This window comes from Ambystoma mexicanum, chromosome 9 (assembly GCF_040938575.1).
Source record: "Ambystoma mexicanum isolate Mex_15411 chromosome 9, UKY_AmexF1_1, whole genome shotgun sequence".
Lineage (NCBI taxonomy): Eukaryota > Metazoa > Chordata > Amphibia > Caudata > Ambystomatidae > Ambystoma > Ambystoma mexicanum.
The window spans coordinates 194,792,270-194,812,495 of record NC_090931.1 but is presented as its reverse complement, the minus strand read 5'-3'; the positions used below and the strand labels follow the sequence as shown (position 1 = coordinate 194,812,495).

The 20,226-nt window shown below is 50.2% G+C and overlaps 1 protein-coding gene across 3 annotated transcripts in view; it reads left to right on the top strand.

Annotated features, from left to right (window-relative positions):
* LOC138487868 (cerebellin-4-like) overlaps window positions 1-20,226 on the top strand; it is a 283,658-nt gene that overhangs the window by 213,276 nt on the left and 50,156 nt on the right. For all 3 annotated transcript variants that reach the window (XM_069614478.1, XM_069614479.1, XM_069614480.1), the window contains exon 5: window positions 4,610-4,741. In XM_069614478.1, the coding sequence (XP_069470579.1) occupies window positions 4,610-4,741 (132 nt within the window). The remainder of the gene's footprint in view (window positions 1-4,609; window positions 4,742-20,226) is intronic.

Here is a 20,226-nt window from a genome sequence, read left to right as displayed (position 1 = left end):
GGTGCCCCTGCACTGCTGGGGGGTGGGGGTGATAGGGGACATGAGTGGGTGCCTGGTGGAGGGTGCCCCTACACTGCTGGGGGGTGGGGGTGGTGGGAGGCATGAGTGGGGGCCTGGTGGAGGGTGCCCCTGGTGGCTGGGGGGTGGGGGTGGTGGGAGACATGGATGGGGGCCTGGTGGAGGGTGCCCCTGGTGGCAGGGGGTGGGGGTGATAGGGGACATGAGTGGGGGCCTGGTGGAGGGTGCCCCTGCACTGCTGGGGGGGGTGGGGGTGATAGGGGACATGAGTGGGGGCCTGGTGGAGGGTGCCCCTGCACTGCTGGGGGGTGGGGGTGGTGGGAGACATGAGTGGGGGCCTGGTGGAGGGTGCCCCTGGTGGCGGGGGGGTGGGGGTGATAGGGGACATGAGTGGGGGCCTGGTGGAGGCTGCCCCTGCACTGCTGGGGGGTGGGGGTGGTGGGAGACATGAGTGTGGGCCTGGTGGAGGGTGCCCCTGGTGGCTGGGGGTGGGGGTGGTGGGAGACATGGGTGGGGGCCTGGTGGAGGGTGCCCCTGGTGGCGGGGGGGTGGGGGTGATAGGGGACATGAGTGGGGGCGTGGTGGAGGCTGACCCTGCACTGCTGGGGGGTGGGGGTGGTGGGAGACATGAGTGGGGGCCTGGTGGAGGGTGCCCCTGGTGGCTGGGGGGTGGGGGTGGTGGGAGACATGGGTGGGGGCCTGGTGGAGGGTGCCCCTGCACTGCTGGGGGGTGGGGGTGATAGGGGACATGAGTGGGGGCCTGGTGGAGGGTGCCCCTGCACTGCTGGGGGGTGTGGGTGGTGGGAGACATGAGTGGGGGCCTGGTGGAGGGTGCCCCTGGTGGCTGGGGGGTGGGGGTGGTGAGAGACATGGATGGGGGCCTGGTGGAGGGTGCCCCTGGTGGCGGGGGGGTGGGGGTGATAGGGGACATGAGTGGGGGCCTGGTGGAGGGTGCCCCTGCACTGCTGGGGGGTGGGGGTGATAGGGGACATGAGTGGAGGCCTGGTGGAGGGTGCCCCTGTTGGCGGGGGGGTGGGGGTGACAGGGGACATGAGTGGGGGCCTGGAGGAGGGTGCCCCTGCACTGCTGGGGGGTGGGGGTGGTGGGAGACATGGGTGGGGGCCTGGTGGAGGGTGCCCCTGGTGGCGGGGGGTGGGGGTGATAGGGGACATGAGTGGGGGCCTGGTGGAGGCTGCCCCTGCACTGCTGGGGGGTGGGGGTGGTGGGAGACATGAGTGGGGGCCTGGTGGAGGGTGCCCCTGGTGGCTGGGGGGTGGGGGTGGTGGGAGACATGGGTGGGGGCCTGGTGGAGGGTGCCCCTGCACTGCTGGGGGGTGGGGGTGGTGGGAGACATGAGTGGGGGCCTGGTGGAGGGTGCCCCTGCACTGCTGGGGGGTGGGGGTGGTGGGAGACATGAGTGGGGGCCTGGTGGAGGGTGCCCCTGGTGGCGGGGGGTGGGGGTGATAGGGGACATGAGTGGGGGCCTGGTGGAGGGTGCCCCTGGTGGCGGGGGGGTGGGGGTGATAGGGGACATGAGTGGGGGCCTGGTGGAGGGTGCCCCTGCACTGCTGGGGGGTGGGGGTGATAGGGGACATGAGTGGGGGCCTGGTGGAGGGTGCCCCTGCACTGCTGGGGGGTGGGGGTGGTGGGAGACATGAGTGGGGGCCTGGTGGAGGGTGCCCCTGGTGGCTGGGGGGTGGGGGTGGTGGGAGACATGGATGGGGGCCTGGTGGAGGGTGCCCCTGGTGGCGGGGGGTGGGGGTGATAGGGGACATGAGTGGGGGCCTGGTGGAGGGTGCCCCTGCACTGCTGGGGGGTGGGGGTGATAGGGGACATGAGTGGGGGCCTGGTGGAGGCTGCCCCTGCACTGCTGGGGGGTGGGGGTGGTGGGAGACATGAGTGGGGGCCTGGTGGAGGGTGCCCCTGGTGGCTGGGGGGTGGGGGTGGTGGGAGACATGGGTCGGGGCCTGGTGGAGGGTGCCCCTGGGTGCTGGGGGGTGGTGGTGGTGGGAGACATGAGTGGGGGCCTGGTGGAGGCTGCCCCTGCACTGCTGGGGGGTGGGGATGCAGGGGGACATGAGCAGGTGTGCAGGGTAGTCCCCTGTTTTGTGGGCTGCCTGCAGGGGCCGTGGAGGGTGTACAGGGAACACCTGTGAGGACCCACCCAGCCTAATTGCGTGTGATAATTCCCGCACACCCCTGTAATACACGTACCCAGCCGAATCGCGTGTAGAACTTCCCGTGTACCCCTGTAATACACGTACCCAGCCAAATTGCGTGTGATAATTCCCACGTACCCCTGTAATACACGTACCCTGGCCAATCGCGTGTAGAACTTCCCGTGTACCCCTGTAATACACGTACCCAGCCAAATCGCGTGTGATAATTCCTGCGTACCCCTGTGATACACGTGCCCTGGCTAATCGCGTGTAGAACTTCACGCGTACCCCTGTAATACACGTACCCTGGCTAATCGCGTGTATAACTTCACGCGTACCCCTGATATGCACGTTACCCGCTTTGCGTTCCTTGTTTGGCAGCCCTGTAGACTGGTCCAGGGTTAGCGCAGCCCTTTGTGATGATTTAGCGATTTTGATGGCTTTTCCTTGCGCGAGGGCGTTCTTGGGGGCGTTACTGGCGCTGCTTCAGGGTCGCTGCGATACTCTGCGCCACGGCTGGTTTGGGAGCCTAAAATCCATAAATACGCTATGCGCAGAAATCGGTTTTAGCGCACGTGCCTGGCGCAGACAATCGCACGCGGACACTCTGCGCCAGCCGCTTGCGACACTTTTCTGCGAAATTCTATGAATTACCCTGTTGGTTTCTGAATTACTGCATTGCACATACTCTCACTGGGTGAGGGAAAAATCAGCCCATTGTTTACAGGTGTGAGCAGAGTTGTAACCCTGAGCGTACAGAGGCCCTCTCTACCCTCTGTAACCAGTGAACTGTGCACCGTTACCCGTCTTGCACTAGGTTCTCCTGTGACCCACCCTCCACATGCCTGTGTAACCAAGCAAGCTTGCATGTAGCAGCGCCACGATGCCCAAGGGCTGCTTTATAAATGGAAAATATAAAAAATAAAAAAAATGCTCAGTAAATAAAAAGGACATTCCGTATGATCCACTCCCCTGACCTCTTAAATCAGCCCCCCGCCCACACACCGTAGAAGATGAGCTTAATTAACAATAGAACAAGCGAGCACTGGACGGTGGCTTCTCAATGTTAGGTTAATATGCGTTGATGTTGTGCCCAGTCACCAGCATAGTGTTACCGGAGCACCTAGGCTGGTCTGTGGAGTGGCGTACTGCGCTCCCTCCAGCGGTATCCAGATTTGAGTGTGCTGAAAGGAAGACAAGCATTGGCAATGCCAACACTTTGGGCTTTTGTGTAGGCACGAGAAAGGCACTTGCCATGCACTACCTCAGTGGTATTAACTGGCCATTGATGGTAGCAGGTGAAAAATGGTGAAAAATGGTGCGAGTACATGGGCATCTGACAGACCTGCCTGACAAATGCCTAATTCGTATACAAAAGCCAGCTCTGTTGGCTTTGCCAATGCTGGTTTTGAACAGGACTTCAGTGAAGGACACTCATAATGCTTATAAATCAAGTGACTGAAGGCATACCTGGTTAAGATGTTTTTATTACACCAGTAGCGCTTTTCCACTCCAATTAAGACATGGAACTCATTACGAGTTTGCCGGTCCAGATACAATGGTACTGGTAAGTTTACCGGTACCGTTGTATCCGGACCGGCATACTCTGAGTTGTGCTTGCGGGTGCCTTTCATTCCGCCAGGTCTGACCTGGCGGAATGAAAGGCACCCGCGAGCACAGCTTGCCTGTAGCACTGGCACAGTAATGAACCGTGCCGGTGCTACAGGCATCCCCATTCCCATTGAGCCCTATGGGGCTGAAATGGGACTGGGGATCACCCGATTCCGGCACCCGCGAAAGGGCAATTACCGGGTCTGGCGGGGCCGGAATACCCCAGTAATTGCCTGTTCGCAGGTGCCAGACTTTCGTGCAAGATTGGAGGTAGCCTTGCCGGTTCTACCGGCAAGACTACCTCCAACATTGTAATGAGGCCCAATGAACTCTCAGAGGACTGCTTTGAAAAAACACTGGCAGGCAGACACTCTGAGTGCAAAGTTTGATGGTAAGGCTTGAGTAAAGCAAGCTCAAACAGTTGCCACGAGGAGGTGTTGCAAGGGCAATTAATCAAATTACACCTACCAACTGTACGTCCCTCCTCATATGCCATTTCTCCATATCTGTATTCCAATGCAATAATTTCGAATTATAAGCGCCACCTAATTAATAGCCCAAACTAAAAACAAGCGAGGGGGTGGGAAAGCAGGAAATAGCGGTTCTGGGCACAGAGAGGGAGGGCAGCATGGGGAGGGGGTGATTTTGTTGTAGCATGCGTGCATGTCAGTAGTCAAAGAGTTAAAGCCCTGCGACCGGTGAGCATGAAATAGTCGTAAGGAATTTAATGTCATGTTATGTTATGTTAAAGGTACTTACATAGCTCACCGTCACCAACGGAATTGGTCCCCAGGCGCTTGACTGAACTTATTTTCTTTCAGATTCCAGGGTGGCGTTCACTGCGATTATGTTGCCCACGGTGAATTCCTGCTATGGGCCCTTTACTGTCAACATACCCGTGCCTTACAGGACGGCGCTTCTGAATCGCGGCAATGCCTTTAACCCAGCGCTGGGTAAGTGAACGAAGCACGCGGATCGCCCTGAGTGAGCGCCAATGCTGCCAGCTGCATGTCGCCCGTGAGGTATGGCCTCCCCTCCCCCACCATCTAAACTCCTGCCTCTTACCACCACTTAAGGCGGTTTAAGGAAATGCAGTTTTCGTGTTTTTATTTTTTTACCAGCTGCATTTAACTGTTTAACTGCCAGTGCCGTGATCTAACATCGCCCATGAGACGGCCAGGGGCTTTACACATGGACAGCTGCTTAAGTTATGGAGCACAGGTCTGGGTAATTGCTCGAATCACATCCGTTAATCGGTGCCTGTTTACTACACTGTGCCAATACTTTGCTACGGGATAAAATGTGCTCCCTAACCCTCGCGATAATGTGTCATCATATCACACAGCTTCACAGTGCTAGCTAATATGCCCACTTCTCTAATCCGCTTGTGGCTGCTACGTGTTACTTTGGAGATGGTACACACATGCGAGCCTATGTATGGACGAAGAAGGGTGGGGGGGCATGTTACTCATTATAGTAACTGCCGCAGTTAGTTACTCCTTCCTCCTATTTGGTCATGCAGGTGGGACATCTTACCACAGGACACTAGCACTTTAGACAGGCCATCTAGCCATTGCGAGGCCAGTCCCATTTCCTTGCCTATTAATGAATACATAATCAGGATGTTGGCCAGAGGGTGGAGGGAAGACTATATTACTTCAACGTGAGACACTGTTACAAGGTAGCTCAAGGGCAACGCGTTTATTTTAGAAGCCAAACAAAGCAAAGCAACACAACACAGGTTCGAATCCCGTTCCCGCGCTTAGAAACCACTCCGTGGTAAAGAACAATTATAATTGAGACAATTCCCAATAATGCAAGACAGGTAGAGTTAGCCACAAAATAAAATGGAGGCAAAAACTTTTCCACATAGCCTGGCCAAGAGTGATCCTGGGATCTAAAGCAAGCACCCTTAGTTAGGGCATCAATAGGCACATGTGTTAGAAAAGCTATCGTGAGGTGATGAAGGCTCTAACGTTGCAAGCTAATGGAGTCTCTTTTCCTGGGGTACGTAATCCCCCAAAAGTGAACTTCAATTCTTATACCTAGGAGATAAAGAATTTTTTCTTCGTCATTGGATGGATGGAGGAAAATAAGAAACGTGTGTTTTTTGTTCTTGAAACTGGTCTAACACGCTTCCAAAATCATCCCCTCACACACCAGTTTGGTGTTCTTCCTAGCTCCCCACTGCCACACATACACCACCATGGCGTGGATCCTATGTACGTGCACAGAAGCCACGTCCGTGGCTTACTAATTCACGTTAACTCGACCAGGTCTGACGGTCCTTTATCAGGAGATGGCTCTTTGAACAAGGTGGGCTCGCAGGGTTCAGGGCATTGAAAAGTGATGAGGCTTGGAAAACTCAATCAAATGCATTGCTATGAGGTGCAGAGTGGGCGTGGAGACGGTTTATGTAGAAACAGTGAGATGGGTGACCGTTCTTTTAATGTAAAGGCAAGGGGGCTGCAGTATTCCCGGATACTGCATGTTTTACTGCTCTGCCAAATTATGAGTTTCTTTTTGGACACTCTTCATTTCTGCTAGCTTTTGTGTGGAGGTGATGACATCCACACACAAGCTGCAATATACTGCATGCAGTAATAAGGAGGCCCAGAATGATGCAGACCCTTCAGGTTACTGCATGCAGTAATAAGGAGTCCCAGAATGATGCAGATCCTTCAGGTTACCGCATGCAGTAATAAGGAGTGCCAGAATGATGCAGACACTTCAGGTTACCGCATGTAGCAATAAGAAGCCCTAGAATGATGCACACCCTTCAGGTTACCGCATGCAGTAATGAGGAGTCCCAGAATGACGCAGACACTTCAGGTTACTGCATGCAGTAATAAGGAGTCCCAGAATGACGCACACCCTTCAGGTTACCGCATGCAGTAATAAGAAGTCCCAGAATAATGCACACCCTTCAGGTTACCGTATGCAGTAATAAGGAGTCCCAGAATGATGCAAACCCTTCAGGTTACCGCATGCAGTAATAAGGAGGCCCAGAATGATGCAGACCCTTCAGGTTACTGCATGCAGTAATAAGGAGTCCCAGAATGATGCAGATCCTTCAGGTTACCGCATGCAGTAACAAGGAGTGCCAGAATGATGCAGACACTTCAGGTTACCGCATGCAGCAATAAGAAGCCCCAGAATGATGCACACCCTTCAGGTTACCCCATGCAGTAAAGAGGAGTCCCAGAATGACGCAGACACTTCAGGTTACTGCATGCAGTAATAAGGAGTCCCAGAATGATGCACACCCTTCAGGTTACCGCATGCAGTAATAAGGAGTCCCAGAATAATGCACACCCTTCAGGTTACCGCATACAGTAATAAGGAGTCCCACAATGGTGCACACCCTTCAGGTTACCGCATGCAGTAATAAGGAGTCCCAGAATGATGCAGACCCTTCAGGTTACTGTGCATGCAGTAATACGGCATTGCCTCACAGAGTCCCAGAATGATGCACACCCTTGAGGTTAGGCATGCAGTAATAAGGCATTGCCTCACGGAGTCCCAGAATGAGGCAGACCCTTCAGGTTACCGCGCATGCAGTAATAAGGAGTCCCAGAATGATGCACACCCTTCAGGTTACAGCGCATGCAGTAATAAGGCATTGCCTCATGGAGTCCCAGAATGATGCACACCCTTCAGGTTACTGCATGCATTAATAAGGAGTCCCATAATGATGCACAAACTTCAGGTTAACCCATGCAGTAATGAGGAGTCCAAGAATGATGCAGACGCTTCAGGTTACCGCATACAGTAATGAGGAGTCCCAGAATGATGTGCACCCTTCAGGTTAACGCATGCAGTAATAAGCAGTCCCAGAATGATGGGTTACTGATTGCAGTAATAAGAAATCCCAGAATGATGCAGACCCTTCAGGTTACCGTGCATGCAGTAATAAGGAATTGCCTCACGGAGTCCCAGAATGATGCACACCCTTCAGGTTACGACATGCAGTAATAAGGCATTGCCTCACGGAGTCCCAGAATGATGCAAACCCTTCAGGTTACCGTATGCATTAATAAGGAGTCCCAGAATGATGCAGACTCTTCAGGTTACCGTACATGCAGTAATAAGGAGTCCCAGAATGATGCAGACCCTTCAGGTTACCGTGCATGCAGTAATAAGGCATTGCCTCACAGACTCCCAGAATGATGCACACCCTTCAGGTTGCTGCATGTAGTAATAAGGAGTCCCAGAATGATGCACACCCTTCATGTTACTGCATACAGTAATAAGGAGTCCAAGAATGATGCACACCCTTTAGGTTACCACATGAAGTAATATTGGTCCCAGAATGATGGGTTACTGCATGCAGTAATAAGGAGTGCCAGAATGATGCAGACCCTTCAGGTTACCTCGCATGCAGTAATAAGGCATTACCTCACAGAGTCCCAGAATGATGCACACCCTTCAGGTTACTGCATGCAGTAATAACGAGTCCCAGAATGATGCACACCCTTTAGGATACCGCATGCAGTAATGAGGAGTCCCTGAATGATGCGCATCCTTCAGGTTAACGCATGCAGTAATAACGAGTCCCAGAATGATGCACACCCTTTAGGTTACCGCATGCAGTAATAAGGAGTCCCAGAATGATGGGTTACTGCATGCAGTAATAAGGAGTGCCAGAATGATGCAGACCCTTCAGGTTACTGCATGCAGTAATAAGGAGTCCCAGAATGATGCAGACCCTTCAGGTTACTGTGCATGCAGTAATACGGCATTGCCTCACAGAGTCCCAGAATGATGCACACCCTTGAGGTTAGGCATGCAGTAATAAGGCATTGCCTCACGGAGTCCCAGAATGAGGCAGACCCTTCAGGTTACCGCGCATGCAGTAATAAGGAGTCCCAGAATGATGCACACCCTTCAGGTTACAGCGCATGCAGTAATAAGGCATTGCCTCATGGAGTCCCAGAATGATGCACACCCTTCAGGTTACTGCATGCATTAATAAGGAGTCCCATAATGATGCACAAACTTCAGGTTAACCCATGCAGTAATGAGGAGTCCAAGAATGATGCAGACGCTTCAGGTTACCGCATACAGTAATGAGGAGTCCCAGAATGATGTGCACCCTTCAGGTTAACGCATGCAGTAATAAGCAGTCCCAGAATGATGGGTTACTGATTGCAGTAATAAGAAATCCCAGAATGATGCAGACCCTTCAGGTTACCGTGCATGCAGTAATAAGGAATTGCCTCACGGAGTCCCAGAATGATGTACACCCTTCAGGTTACGACATGCAGTAATAAGGCATTGCCTCACGGAGTCCCAGAATGATGCAAACCCTTCAGGTTACCGTATGCATTAATAAGGAGTCCCAGAATGATGCAGACTCTTCAGGTTACCGTACATGCAGTAATAAGGAGTCCCAGAATGATGCAGACCCTTCAGGTTACCGTGCATGCAGTAATAAGGCATTGCCTCACAGACTCCCAGAATGATGCACACCCTTCAGGTTGCTGCATGTAGTAATAAGGAGTCCCAGAATGATGCACACCCTTCATGTTACTGCATACAGTAATAAGGAGTCCAAGAATGATGCACACCCTTTAGGTTACCACATGAAGTAATATTGGTCCCAGAATGATGGGTTACTGCATGCAGTAATAAGGAGTGCCAGAATGATGCAGACCCTTCAGGTTACCTCGCATGCAGTAATAAGGCATTACCTCACAGAGTCCCAGAATGATGCACACCCTTCAGGTTACTGCATGCAGTAATAACGAGTCCCAGAATGATGCACACCCTTTAGGATACCGCATGCAGTAATGAGGAGTCCCTGAATGATGCGCATCCTTCAGGTTAACGCATGCAGTAATAACGAGTCCCAGAATGATGCACACCCTTTAGGTTACCGCATGCAGTAATAAGGAGTCCCAGAATGATGGGTTACTGCATGCAGTAATAAGGAGTGCCAGAATGATGCAGACCCTTCAGGTTACTGCATGCAGTAATAAGGAGTCCCAGAATGATGCAGACCCTTCAGGTTACCGTATGCAGTAATAAGCAGTCCCAGAATGATGGGTTACTGAATGCAGTAATAAGGAGTCCCAGAATGATGCAGACCCTTCAGGTTACCGTGCATGCAGTAATAAGGCATTGCCTCACGTAGTCCCAGAATGATGCACACCCTTCAGGTTACGGCATGCAGTAATTAGACATTGCCTCACGGAGTCCCAGAATGATGCAAACCCTTCAGGTTACTTCACATGCAGTAATAAGGCATTGCCTCACAGAGTCCCAGAATGATGCACACCCTTCAGGTTACTGCAGCATTAATAAGGAGTCCCATAATGATGCACACACTTCAGGTTAACCCATGCAGTAATGAGAAGTCCAAGAATGATGCAGACCCTTCAGGTTACCGCATGCAGTAATGAGGAGTCCTAGAATGATGCACACCCTTCAGGTTATCGCATGTAGTAATAAGGAGTCCCAGAATGATGCACACCCAACAGGTTACAACGCATGCAGTAATAAGGCATTGACTCACGGAGTCCCAGAATGATGCACACCCTTTAGGTTACCGCATGCAGTAATAAGGAGTCCCAGAATGATGCAGACCCTTCAGGTTACCTCATGCAGTAATAAGAAGTCCAAGGATGATGGAGACCCTTCAGGTTACCACATGCAGTAATAAGGCATTGCGTCACGGAGTCCCAGAATGATGCATACCCTTCAGGTTAACCCATGGAGTAATGAGGAGTCCAAGAATGATGCAGACCCTTCAGGTTACTGCATGCAGTAATGAGAAGTCCCAGAATGATGCACACCCTTCAGGTTACCGTGCATGCAGTAATAAGGCATTGCCTCACAGAGTTCCAGAATGATGCACACCCTTCAGGTTACTGCATGCAGTAATAAGGAGTCCCAGAATGATGCACACCCTTCAGGTTAACCCATGCAGTAATGAGGAGTCCAAGAATGATGCAGACCCTTCAGGTTACTGCATGCAGTAATGAGGAGTCCCAGAATGATGCACACCCTTCAGGTTAACGTGCATGCAGTAATAAGGCATTGCCTCACAGAGTTCCAGAATTATGCACACCCTTCAGGTTACAGTGCATGCAGTAATAAGGCATTCCCTCACGGAGTCCCAGAATGATGCACAAACTTCAGGTTACTGCATGCAGTAATAAGGAGTCCCAAAATGATGCACACCCTTTAGTTTACCACACACAGTAATAAGGAGTCCCAGAATGATGCACACCCTACAGATTACAGCACACGCAGTAATAAGGCATTGCCTCACGGAGTCCCAGAATGATGCACACCCTTTAGGTTACCGCATGCAGTAATAAGGAGTCGCAGAATGATGCACACCCTTTAGGTTACCGCATGCAGTAATAATGAGTCCCAGAATGATGCACACCCTTCAGGTTAGCGCGCATGCAGTAATAAGGCATTGCCTCACAGAGTTCCAGAATGATGCACACCCTTCAGGTTACTGCATGCAGTAATAAGGAGTCCCAGAATGATGCAGACCCTTCAGGTTACCTCATGCAGTAATAAGCAGTCCCAGAATGATGCAAACCCTTCAGGTTACCGCATGCAGTAATAAGACATTGCCTCACTGAGTCCCAGAATGATGCAGACCCTTCAGGTTGCTGAATGCAGTAATAATGAGTCCCAGAATGATATACACCCTTCAGGTGCTCCCATGCAGTAATGAGGAGTCCAAGAATGATGCAGACCCTTCAGGTTACCGAATGCAGTAATGAGGAGTGCCAGAATGGTGCGCACCCTTCAGGTTAACGCATGCAGTTATAAGGAGTCCCAGAATGATGGGTTACTGCATGCAATAATAAGGGGTGCCAGAATGATGCAGACCCTTCAGGTTACCGAATGCAGTAATGAGGAGTCCCAGAATGATGCGCACCCTTCACGTTAACGCATGCAGTTATAAGGAGTCCCAGAATGATGGGTTACTGCATGCAGTAATAAGGAGTCCCAGAATAATGCAGACCCTTCAGGTTACTGTATGCAGTAATAAGCAGTCCCAGAATGATGGGTTATTGAATGCAGTAATAACGAGTCACAGAATGATGCACACCCTTCAGGTTACCGCATGCAGTAGTAAGGAGTCCCAGAATGATGCAGATCCTTCAGGTTACCGCATGCAGTAATAAGGAGTGCCAGAATGATGCAGACACTTCAGGTTACCGCATGTAGCAATAAGAAGCCCTAGAATGATGCACACCCTTCAGGTTACCGCATGCAGTAATGAGGAGTCCCAGAATGACGCAGACACTTCAGGTTACTGCATGCAGTAATAAGGAGTCCCAGAATGACGCACACCCTTCAGGTTACCGCATGCAGTAATAAGAAGTCCCAGAATAATGCACACCCTTCAGGTTACCGTATGCAGTAATAAGGAGTCCCAGAATGATGCAAACCCTTCAGGTTACCGCATGCAGTAATAAGGAGGCCCAGAATGATGCAGACCCTTCAGGTTACTGCATGCAGTAATAAGGAGTCCCAGAATGATGCAGATCCTTCAGGTTACCGCATGCAGTAACAAGGAGTGCCAGAATGATGCAGACACTTCAGGTTACCGCATGCAGCAATAAGAAGCCCCAGAATGATGCACACCCTTCAGGTTACCCCATGCAGTAAAGAGGAGTCCCAGAATGACGCAGACACTTCAGGTTACTGCATGCAGTAATAAGGAGTCCCAGAATGATGCACACCCTTCAGGTTACCGCATGCAGTAATAAGGAGTCCCAGAATAATGCACACCCTTCAGGTTACCGCATACAGTAATAAGGAGTCCCACAATGGTGCACACCCTTCAGGTTACCGCATGCAGTAATAAGGAGTCCCAGAATGATGCAGACCCTTCAGGTTACTGTGCATGCAGTAATACGGCATTGCCTCACAGAGTCCCAGAATGATGCACACCCTTGAGGTTAGGCATGCAGTAATAAGGCATTGCCTCACGGAGTCCCAGAATGAGGCAGACCCTTCAGGTTACCGCGCATGCAGTAATAAGGAGTCCCATAATGATGCACACCCTTCAGGTTACAGCGCATGCAGTAATAAGGCATTGCCTCATGGAGTCTCAGAATGATGCACACCCTTCAGGTTACTGCATGCAGTAATAATAAGTCCCAGAATAATGCACACCCTTCAGGTTACAGTGCATGCAGTAATAAAGCATTGCCTCACGGAGTCCCAGAATGATGCACACCCTTCAGGTTACTGCATGCATTAATAAGGAGTCCCATAATGATGCACAAACTTCAGGTTAACCCATGCAGTAATGAGGAGTCCAAGAATGATGCAGACGCTTCAGGTTACCGCATACAGTAATGAGGAGTCCCAGAATGATGTGCACCCTTCAGGTTAACGCATGCAGTAATAAGCAGTCCCAGAATGATGGGTTACTGATTGCAGTAATAAGAAATCCCAGAATGATGCAGACCCTTCAGGTTACCGTGCATGCAGTAATAAGGAATTGCCTCACGGAGTCCCAGAATGATGCACACCCTTCAGGTTACGACATGCAGTAATAAGGCATTGCCTCACGGAGTCCCAGAATGATGCAAACCCTTCAGGTTACCGTATGCATTAATAAGGAGTCCCAGAATGATGCAGACTCTTCAGGTTACCGTACATGCAGTAATAAGGAGTCCCAGAATGATGCAGACCCTTCAGGTTACCGTGCATGCAGTAATAAGGCATTGCCTCAAAGACTCCCAGAATGATGCACACCCTTCAGGTTGCTGCATGTAGTAATAAGGAGTCCCAGAATGATGCACACCCTTCATGTTACTGCATACAGTAATAAGGAGTCCAAGAATGATGCACACCCTTTAGGTTACCACATGAAGTAATATTGGTCCCAGAATGATGGGTTACTGCATGCAGTAATAAGGAGTGCCAGAATGATGCAGACCCTTCAGGTTACCTCGCATGCAGTAATAAGGCATTACCTCACAGAGTCCCAGAATGATGCACACCCTTCAGGTTACTGCATGCAGTAATAACGAGTCCCAGAATGATGCACACCCTTTAGGATACCGCATGCAGTAATGAGGAGTCCCTGAATGATGCGCATCCTTCAGGTTAACGCATGCAGTAATAACGAGTCCCAGAATGATGCACACCCTTGAATGATGGGTTACTGCATGCAGTAATAAGGAGTCCCAAAATGATGCACACCCTTTAGTTTACCACATACAGTAATAAGGAGTCCCAGAATGATGCACACCCTACAGATTACAGCACACGCAGTAATAAGGCATTGCCTCACGGAGTCCCAGAATGATGCACACCCTTTAGGTTACCGCATGCAGTAATAGGGAGTCGCAGAATGATGCACACCCTTTAGGTTACCGCATGCAGTAATAATGAGTCCCAGAATGATGCACACCCTTCAGGTTAGCGCGCATGCAGTAATAAGGCATTGCCTCACAGAGTTCCAGAATGATGCACACCCTTCAGGTTACTGCATGCAGTAATAAGGAGTCCCATAATGATGCAGACCCTTCAGGTTACCTCATGCAGTAATAAGCAGTCCCAGAATGATGCAAACCCTTCAGGTTACCGCATGCAGTAATAAGACATTGCCTCACTGAGTCCCAGAATGATGCAGACCCTTCAGGTTGCTGAATGCAGTAATAATGAGTCCCAGAATGATATACACCCTTCAGGTGCTCCCATGCAGTAATGAGGAGTCCAAGAATGATGCAGACCCTTCAGGTTACCGAATGCAGTAATGAGGAGTGCCAGAATGGTGCGCACCCTTCAGGTTAACGCATGCAGTTATAAGGAGTCCCAGAATGATGGGTTACTGCATGCAATAATAAGGGGTGCCAGAATGATGCAGACCCTTCAGGTTACCGAATGCAGTAATGAGGAGTCCCAGAATGATGCGCACCCTTCACGTTAACGCATGCAGTTATAAGGAGTCCCAGAATGATGGGTTACTGCATGCAGTAATACGGAGTCCCAGAATAATGCAGACCCTTCAGGTTACTGTATGCAGTAATAAGCAGTCCCAGAATGATGGGTTATTGAATGCAGTAATAACGAGTCACAGAAAGATGCACACCCTTCAGGTTACCGTATGCAGTAGTAAGGAGTCCCAGAATGATGCACACCCTTCAGGTTACTGCATGCAGTAATAAGGAGTCCCATAATGATGCACACACTTCATGTTAACCCATGCAGTAATGAGGAGTCCAAGAATGATGCAGACACTTCAGGGTACTGCATGCAGTAATGAGGAGTCCCAGAATGATGTGCACCCTTCAAGTTAACCCATGCAGTAATGAGGAGTCCAAGAATGATGGGTTACTGCATGCAGTAATAAGGAGTGCCAGAATGATGCAGACCCTTCAGGTTACTGTGTGCGGTAATGAGGAGTCCCAGAATAATGCATACCCTTCAGGTTAACCCATGCAGTAATGAGGAGTCCTAGAATGATGCACACCCTTCAGGTTATCGCATGTAGTAAAACGGAGTCCCAAAATGATGCACACCCTTCAGGTTACCGCACATGCAGTAATAAGGCATTGCCTCACAGAGTTCCAGAGTGATGCACACCCTTCAGGTTACTGCATGCAGTAATAAGGAGTCCCAGAATGATGCACACCCTTCATGTTAACCCATGCAGTAATGAGGAGTCCAAGAATGATGCAGACCCTTCAGGTTACTGCATGCAGTAATGAGGAGTCCCAGAATGAAGCACACCCTTCAGGGTACCGCGCATGCAGTAATAATGCATTGCCTCACAGAGTTCCAGAATGATGCACACCCTTCAGGTTACTGCATGCAGTAATAAGGAGTCCCAGAATGATGCAGACCCTTCAGGTTACCTCATACAGTAATAAGCAGTCCCAGGATGATGCAGACCCTTCAGGTTTCCGCATGCAGTAATAAGGCAATGTCTCACTGAGTCCCAGGATGATGCAGACCCTTCAGGTTACAGCATGCAGTAATAATGAGTCCCAGAATGATGCACACCCTTCAGGTTAACCCATGCAGTAATGAGGAGTCCAAAAATGATGCAGACGCTTCAGGTTACCGCATGCAGTAATGAGGAGTCCCAGAATGATGCACACCCTTCAGGTTACAGCGCATGCAGTAATAAGGCATTGCCTCACGGAGTCCCAGAATGATGCACACCCTTCAGGTTACTGCATGCAGTAATAATGAGTCCCAGAATGATGCACACCCTTCAGGTTACTGCACAGGCAGTAATAAGGCATTGCCTCACGGAGTCCCAGAATGATGCACACCCTTCAGGTTACTGCATGCAATAATAAGGAGTCCCAGAATGATGGGTTACGGAATGCAGTAATAAGAAATCCCAGAATGATGCAGACCCTTCAGGTTACCTCATACAGTAATAAGCAGTCCCAGGATGATGCAGACCCTTCAGGTTACCGCATGCAGTAATAAGGCATTGCCTCACTGAGTCCCAGGATGATGCAGGCCCTTCAGGTTACAGCATGCAGTAATATTGAGTCCCAGAATGATGCACACCCTTCAGGTTAACCCATGCAGTAATGAGGAGTCCAAGAATGATGCAGACGCTTCAGGTTACCGCAGCAGTAATGAGGAGTCCCAGAATGATGCACACCCTTCAGGTTACAGCGCATGCAGTAATAAGGCATTGCCTCACGGAGTCCCAGAATGATGCACACCCTTCGGGTTACTGCATGCAGTAATAAGGAGTCCCAGAATGATGCACACCCTTTAGGTTACCGCATGCAGTAATAAGGAGTCCCAGAATTATGCACACCCTTCAGGTTACTGCACACGCAGTAATAAGGCTTGCCTCACGGAGTCCCAGAATGATGCACACCCTTCAGGTTACTGCATGCAATAATAAGGAGCCCCAGAATGATGCACACCCTTCAGGTTACCGCGCATGCAGTAATATGGCATTGCCTCACAAAGTTCCAGAGTGAAGCACACCCTTCAGGTTACTGCATGCAGTAATAAGGAGTCCCAGAATGATGCAGACCCTTCAGGTTAGCGCATGCAGTAATAAGGCATTGCCTCACAGAGTCCCAGAATGATGCAGACCCTTCAGGTTACAGCATGCAGTAATAATGAGTCCCAGAATGATGCACACCCTTCAGGTTACCGCATGCAGTAATAAGGAGTCCCAGAATGATGCACACCCTTCAGGTTACTGCATGCAGTAATAAGGAGTCCCATAATGATGCACACACTTCAGGTTAACCCATGCAGTAATGAGGAGTCCAAGAATGATGCAGACACTTCAGGGTACTGCATGCAGTAATGAGGAGTCCCAGAATGGTGTGCACCCTTCAGGTTAACGCATGCAGTATTAAGGAGTCCCAGAATGATGGGTTACTGCATGCAGTAATAAGGAGTGCCAGAATGATGCAGACCCTTCAGGTTACTGTGTGCGGTAATGAGGAGTCCCAGAATAATGCATACCCTTCAGGTTAACCCATGCAGTAATGAGGAGTCCTAGAATGATGCACACCCTTCAGGTTATCGCATGTAGTAAAAAGGAGTCCCAAAATGATGCACACCCTTCATGTTAACCCATGCAGTAATGAGGAGTCCAAGAATGATGCACACCCTTCAGGGTACCGCGCATGCAGTAATAAGGCATTGCCTCACAGAGTTCCAGAGTGATGCACACCCTTCAGGTTACTGCATGCAGTAATAAGGAGTCCCAGAATGATGCACACCCTTCATGTTAACCCATGCAGTAATGAGGAGTCCAAGAATGATGCAGACCCTTCAGGTTACTGCATGCAGTAATGAGGAGTCCCAGAATGAAGCACACCCTTCAGGGTACCGCGCATGCAGTAATAATGCATTGCCTCACAGAGTTCCAGAATGATGCACACCCTTCAGGTTACTGCATGCAGTAATAACGAGTCCCAGAATGATGCAGACCCTTCAGGTTACCTCATACAGTAATAAGCAGTCCCAGGATGATGCAGACCCTTCAGGTTTCCGCATGCAGTAATAAGGCATTGCCTCACTGAGTCCCAGGATGATGCAGACCCTTCAGGTTACAGCATGCAGTAATAATGACTCCCAGAATGATGCACACCCTTCAGGTTAACCCATGCAGTAATGAGGAGTCCAAAAATGATGCAGACGCTTCAGGTTACTGCATGCAGTAATGAGGAGTCCCAGAATGATGCACACCCTTCAGGTTACAGCGCATGCAGTAATAAGGCATTGCCTCACGGAGTCCCAGAATGATGCACACCCTTCAGGTTACTGCATGCAGTAATAATGAGTCCCAGAATGATGCACACACTTCAGGTTACTGCACACGCAGTAATAAGGCATTGCCTCACGGAGTCCCAGAATAATGCACACCCTTCAGGTTACTGCATGCAATAATAAGGAGTGCCAGAATGATGGGTTACTGAATGCAGTAATAAGAAATCCCAGAATGATGCAGACCCTTCAGGTTACCTCATACAGTAATAAGCAGTCCCAGGATGATGCAGACCCTTCAGGTTACCGCATGCAGTAATAAGGCATTGCCTCACTGAGTCCCAGGATGATGCAGGCCCTTCAGGTTACAGCATGCAGTAATAATGAGTCCCAGAATGATGCACACCCTTCAGGTTACAGCGCATGCAGTAATGAGGAGTCCAAGAATGATGCAGACGCTTCAGGTTACCGCATGCAGTAATGAGGAGTCCAAGAATGATGCACACCCTTCAGGTTAACCCATGCAGTAATGAGGAGTCCAAGAATGATGCAGACGCTTCAGGTTACCGCATGCAGTAATGAGGAGTCCCAGAATGATGCACACCCTTCAGGTTACAGCGCATGCAGTAATAAGGCATTGCCTCACGGAGTCCCAGAATGATGCACACCCTTCAGGTTACTGCATGCAGTAATAAGGAGTCCCAGAATGATGCACACCCTTTAGGTTACTGCATGCAGTAATAAGGAGTCCCAGAATTATGCACACCCTTCAGGTTACTGCACACGCAGTAATAAGGCATTGCCTCACGGAGTCCCAGAATGATGCATACCCTTCAGGTTACTGCATGCAATAATAAGGAGTCCCAGAATGATGCACACCCTTCAGGTTACCGCGCATGCAGTAATATGGCATTGCCTCACAGAGTTCCAGAGTGAAGCACACCCTTCAGCTTACTGCATGCAGTAATAAGGAGTCCCAGAATGATGCAGACCCTTCAGGTTAGCGCATGCAGTAATAAGGCATTGCCTCACAGAGTCCCAGAATGATGCACACCCTTCAGGTTACCGCATGCAGTAATAAGGAGTCCCAGAATGATGCACACCCTTCAGGTTACTGCATGCAGTAATAAGGAGTCCCATAATGATGCACACACTTCAGGTTAACCCATGCAGTAATGAGGAGTCCAAGAATGATGGGTTACTGCATGCAGTAATAAGGAGTGCCAGAATGATGCAGACCCTTCAGGTTACCGCATGCAGTAATAAGGAGTCCCAGAATGATGCACACCCTTTAGGTTAACCTATGCTGTAATGAGGAGTCCAAGAATGATGCAGACGCTTCAGGTTACCGCATGCAGTAATGAGGGGTCCCAGAATGATGCACACCCTTTAGGTTACCGCATGCAGTAATAAGGAGTCCCAGAATGATGCACACCATTTAGGTTACCGCATGCAGTAATAAGGAGTCCCAGAATTATGCACACCCTTCAGGTTACTGCACACGCAGTAATAAGGCATTGCCTCACGGAGTCCCAGGATGATGCACACCCTTCAGGTTAACCTATGCTGTAATGAGGAGTCCAAGAATGATGCAGACGCTTCAGGTTACCGCATGCAGTAATGAGGAGTCCCAGAATGATGCACACCCTTTAGGTTACCGCATGCAGTAATAAGGAGTCCCAGAATGATGCACACCCTTTAGGTTACCGCATGCAGTAATAAGGAGTCCCAGAATTATGCACACCCTTCAGGTTACTGCACACTCAGTAATAAGGCATTGCCTCACGGAGTCCCAGAATGATGCACACCCTTCAGGTTACTGCATGCAATAATAAGGAGTCCCAGAATGATGCACACCCTTCAGGTTACCACGCATGCAGTAATATGGCATTGCCTCACAGAGTTCCAGAATGATGCACACCCTTCAGGTTAATGCATGCAGTAATAAGGAGTCCCAGAATGATGCAGACCGTTCAGGTTACCGCATGCAGTAATAAGGCATTGCCTCACAGAGTCCCAGAATGATGCACACCCTTCAGGTTACAGCATGCAGTAATAAGGAGTCCCAGAATGATGCACACCCTTCAGGTTAACCCATGCAGTAATGAGGAGTCCAAGAATGATGCAGACGCTTCAGGTTACCACATGCAGTAATGAGGAGTCCCAGAATGATGTGCACCCTTCAGGTTAACGCATGCAGTATTAAGGCATTGCCTCACAGAGTTCCAGAGTGATGCACACCCTTCAG